The 5,000-nt window shown below is 49.1% G+C and overlaps 1 protein-coding gene across 2 annotated transcripts in view; it reads left to right on the top strand.

The window, feature by feature from the left end:
• eps8l2 (EPS8 like 2) overlaps positions 1 to 5,000 on the top strand; it is a 66,345-nt gene that overhangs the window by 53,433 nt on the left and 7,912 nt on the right. For both annotated transcript variants that reach the window (XM_055155842.1, XM_020933068.2), the window contains 3 exons: positions 1,081 to 1,115; positions 1,455 to 1,545; positions 2,326 to 2,430. In XM_055155842.1, the coding sequence (XP_055011817.1) occupies positions 1,081 to 1,115; positions 1,455 to 1,545; positions 2,326 to 2,430 (231 nt within the window). The remainder of the gene's footprint in view (positions 1 to 1,080; positions 1,116 to 1,454; positions 1,546 to 2,325; positions 2,431 to 5,000) is intronic.

Below are 5,000 nucleotides of genomic sequence, written 5' to 3'. Positions count from 1 at the left end.
TGTCTCTGTGTCTCTGTCTCTGTGTCTCTGTGTCTCTGTGTGTCTCTGTGTCTCTCTGTGTCTCTGTCTGTGTCTCTGTCTGTGTCTCTGTGTCTCTGTGTGTCTCTGTGTCTCTGTGTCTCTGTGTCTCTCTGTGTCTCTGTGTCTCTGTGTCTCTGTGTCTCTGTGTCTCTGTGTCTCTGTGTGTGTGTCTCTGTGTGTGTCTCTGTGTCTCTGTGTCTCTCTCTGTGTCTCTGTGTGTCTCTGTGTGTGTGTCTCTGTGTCTCTGTGTCTCTGTGTGTCTCTGTGTGTCTCTGTGTCTCTGTGTGTCTCTGTGTCTCTGTGTCTCTGTGTCTCTGTGTCTCTGTGTCTCTGTCTCTGTGTCTCTGTGTCTCTGTGTCTCTGTGTCTCTGTGTCTCTGTGTGTCTCTGTGTCTCTGTGTCTCTGTGTCTCTGTGTCTCTGTGTCTCTGTGTCTCTGTGTCTCTGTGTCTCTGTGTCTCTGTGTCTCTGTGTCTCTGTGTCTCTGTGTGTCTCTGTGTCTCTGTGTCTCTGTGTCTCTGTGTGTCTCTGTCTCTGTGTGTCTCTGTGTCTCTGTGTCTCTGTGTCTCTGTGTCTCTGTGTCTCTGTGTCTCTGTCTCTGTGTCTCTGTGTCTCTGTCTGTGTCTCTGTGTGTGTGTCTCTGTGTCTCTGTGTCTCTGTGTGTCTCTGTGTCTCTGTGTCTCTGTGTGTCTCTGTGTGTCTCTCTCTGTGTCTCTGTGTGTCTCTGTGTCTCTGTGTGTCTCTGTGTGTCTCTGTGTGTCTCTGTGTCTCTGTGTCTCTGTGTCTCTGTGTCTCTGTGTCTCTGTGTCTCTGTGTCTCTGTGTGTCTCTGTGTGTCTCTGTGTCTCTCTGTGTCTCTGTGTGTCTCTGTGTCTCTGTGTGTCTCTGTGTGTCTCTGTGTGTCTGTGTGTCTCTGTGTCTGTGTCTCTGTGTGTCTGTGTCTCTGTGTCTCTGTGTGTCTCTGTGTCTCTGTGTGTCTCTGTGTGTCTGTGTCTGTGTGTCTAAGTGTCTCTGTGTGTCTCTGTCAGAGTCTCAGATTAAACCTTGTTTGTCTTTTCACAGTTTTATGAGACACATTCGTCGGGTTCTTCAAACGGGTGAGTCAAACATCTGGAGTTAAATCTAGAGTCAGCGCCCCCTGTCGGTTCAAAAGTGCATTTTCCGTTCCTCTTTTTTTGTCATAGACAATTTCAGATTAAATTAAATCACATTTTGCTGGAATCTCTTCAGCTGCATCCAGTGTCACGACCAAAAGACGTCTTCAGCGTTTTATTTCAAATCTGCTTCGTAAACTTTATAAACATTTATTTATTTGATTGTATTTTTAAAAAGTCTGTTTGGGAAAAGGAACATGGGCTTTTCCAGATTACGTCTGGAGATTCTGTGTGTGAGACCTTCTCTGTGGAGCTTCATAAATTTCATTCTGTCTCCTGCAGATCTCACGCTCGGAAATACGCCAAAATCCAATACCATTTTGTGGCTCGAAACGCCAACGAACTCTCAGTGCTGAAAGACGAAGTCCTGGAGGTGAGTCGCACCGAGGAGCAGACAGAGAGCAGACAGAGGAGACAGAGGAGCAAACAGAGGAGCAAACAGAGGAGCAAACAGAGGAGCAGACAGAGGAGCAAACAGAGGAGCAAACAGAGGAGGAGACAGAGGAGCAAACAGAGGAGGAGACAGAGGAGCAAACAGAGGAGGAGACAGAGGAGCAAACAGAGGAGACAGAGGAGCAGACAGAGGAGCAAACAGAGGAGCAGACAGAGGAGCAAACAGAGGAGCAAACAGAGGAGCAGACAGAGGAGCAAACAGAGGAGCAAACAGAGAGAAACAGAGGAGCAGACAGAGGAGCAAACAGAGGAGGAGACAGAGGAGCAAACAGAGGAGCAAACAGAGGAGACAGAGGAGCAGACAGAGGAGACAGAGGAGCAGACAGAGGAGACAGAGGAGCAGACAGAGGAGCAAACAGAGGAGCAAACAGAGGAGACAGAGGAGCAGACAGAGGAGACAGAGGAGCAAACAGAGGAGCAGACAGAGGAGCAAACAGAGGAGACAGAGGAGCAGACAGAGGAGACAGAGGAGCAAACAGAGGAGCAGACAGAGGAGCAAACAGAGGAGGAGACAGAGGAGCAAACAGAGGAGCAAACAGAGGAGGAGACAGAGGAGCAAACAGAGGAGCAAACAGAGGAGCAAACAGAGGAGCAGACAGAGGAGCAGACAGAGGAGCAAACAGAGGAGACAGAGGAGCAGATGTTTGTTCAGACTGAAGCGGTTCCTTTCATGTCGTGTGTTTGGTGTTTGGTGTTTCAGGTGATTGAAGATGATAAACAGTGGTGGAAGTTGAGGAACCGCAGCGGTCAGTCGGGTTTCGTCCCCTTCAACATCCTGGAAGTGGTGGACGAGTCTGAGGCCGCGGTGAGTGTCAAGATCTGAAAGATCACATTTCCACACTTCCACACTCTCACACTCTCACACTCTCACACTCTCACACTCTCACACTCTCACACTCTCACACTCTCACACTTCCACACTCTCACACTCCACACTCCACACTCTCCACACTCACACTTCCACACTCTCACACTTCCACACTCTCACACTCTCACACTTCCACACTCTCACACTCTCACACTCTCACACTCTCACACACTCTCACACTCTCACACTCTCACACACACTCTCACACTCTCACACTCTCACACACACTCTCACTCACACTTCCACACTCTCACACTTCCACACTCTCACACTCTCACACTCTCACACTCTCACACTCTCACACTCTCACACTCTCACACTCTCACACTCTCACACTCTCACACTCACACTCCACACTTCACACTCTCACACACTCACACTCTCACACTCTCACACTCTCACACTCACACTCTCACACTTCTCACACTTCACACTCTCACACTCCCACACTCTCACACTCCACACTCACACTTCCACACTCTCACACTCTCACACTCCACACTCCACACTTCCACACTTCCACACTCTCACACTCTCACACTCTCACACTCTCACACTCCACACTCTCACACTTCCACACTCTCACACTTCCACACTCTCACACTCTCACACTCCCACACTCTCACACTCTCACACTCCACACTTCCACACTCTCACACTCTCACACTCTCACACTCTCACACTCACACTCCACACTCACACTACACTCACACTCCCACACTCCCACACTTCCACACTTCCACACTCTCACACTCACACTCTCACACTCCCACACTCTCACACTCTCACACTCTCCACACTCTCACACTCTCCACACTCCACACTCTCACACTCTCACACTTCACACTCACACTCACACTTCACACTTCCACACTCTCACACTCTCACACACCTCACACTCTCCACACTCTCACACTCACACTCCCACACTCCACACTCTCACACTCTCACACTCTCACACTCTCCACACTCTCACACTCTCACACTCTTCCACACTCTCACACTCTCTCACACTCCCACACTCTCACACTCTCCACACTTCCACACTCTCACACTTCCACACTCTCACACACTCTCACACTTCCACACTCCACACTCTCACACTCTCTCACACTCTCACACTCTCACACTCTCCACACTCACACTCACACTCCACACTCTCACACTTCACACTTCCACACTCTCACACTTCCACACTCTCACACTCTCACACTCTCACACTTCCACACTCTCACACTTCCACACTCTCCACACTCTCACACTCTCACACTCTCACACTTCCACACTCTCACACTCTCACACTCTCACACTCTCACACTCTCACACTTCACACTCACACTCCACACTTCTCACACTTCTCACACTCCACACTCTCACACTTCCACACTCTCACACTCTCACACTTCCACACTCTCACACTTCCACACTCTCACACTCTCACACTTCCACACTCTCACACTTCCACACTCTCACACTCTCCACACTCTCACACTCTCCACACTCTCACACTTCTCACACTCTCACACTTCTCACACTCTCCACACTCTCACACTCTCACACTCTCACACACACTCTCACACTCTCCACACTCTCACACTCTCACACTCTCACACTCTCACACTCTCACACTCTCTCACACTCACACTCTCACACTCTCACACTCTCACACTCTCACACTCACACTCTCACACTTCTCACACTCTCACACTCTCACACTCACACTCTCACACTCTCACACTCTCACACTCTCACACTCTCACACTCTCACACTTCACACTCTCACACTCTCACACTCTCACACTCTCACACTCTCACACTCACACTCTCACACTCACTCTCACACACACTCACACTCTCACACTCTCACACTCTCACACTCTCACACTCACACTTCACACTCTCACACTCTCACACTCTTCCACACTCTCACACTCTCACACTCTCACACTCTCACACTCACACTCACACTCTCACACACACTCTCACACTCTCACACTCTCACACTCTCACACACACTCTCACACTCTCACACTTCTCACACTCTCACACTCTCACACTCTCACACTCTCACACTCTCACACTCTCACACTCTCACACTCTCACACTCTCACACTCTCACACTCTCACACTCTCACACTTCCACACTCTCACACTCTCACACTCTCACACTTCTCAGAGGCAACTGAGTAAATAAGACCAGATAAGAGTCAAGATCAGATCAAACTCTTCTAGTTTCACTTCTTTAAACACAGAGAGTGAATAAAAGACTCGACTCTCCTTTTGACACTTTGACGTTTACAAAGATCTGACAGTTTAATTATTACAGGTGTAACTTTAACTCGTGTTATCTACAATAAAAACATGAACCTTGAGTAAAAACATGAACCTTGAGGCTCTAAACGCTCGTCAGGACGTCTGCGCCGCTCACACTCTGTGTTTCTCTGTGGAAACAGCATCAGACTCGACTGAACCAGTTTCGCCGCTTGTGTCGAGTCCAGAGTGAAAAT

The sequence above is a fragment of the Boleophthalmus pectinirostris genome, unplaced genomic scaffold (assembly GCF_026225935.1).
Source record: "Boleophthalmus pectinirostris isolate CB_2022bp ecotype Guang Dong unplaced genomic scaffold, ASM2622593v1 HiC_scaffold_2, whole genome shotgun sequence".
Classification (NCBI taxonomy): Eukaryota; Metazoa; Chordata; class Actinopteri; order Gobiiformes; family Gobiidae; genus Boleophthalmus; species Boleophthalmus pectinirostris.
Note: the sequence above shows the minus strand (reverse complement) of the source record. Positions and strands in the feature narration are given on the sequence as shown.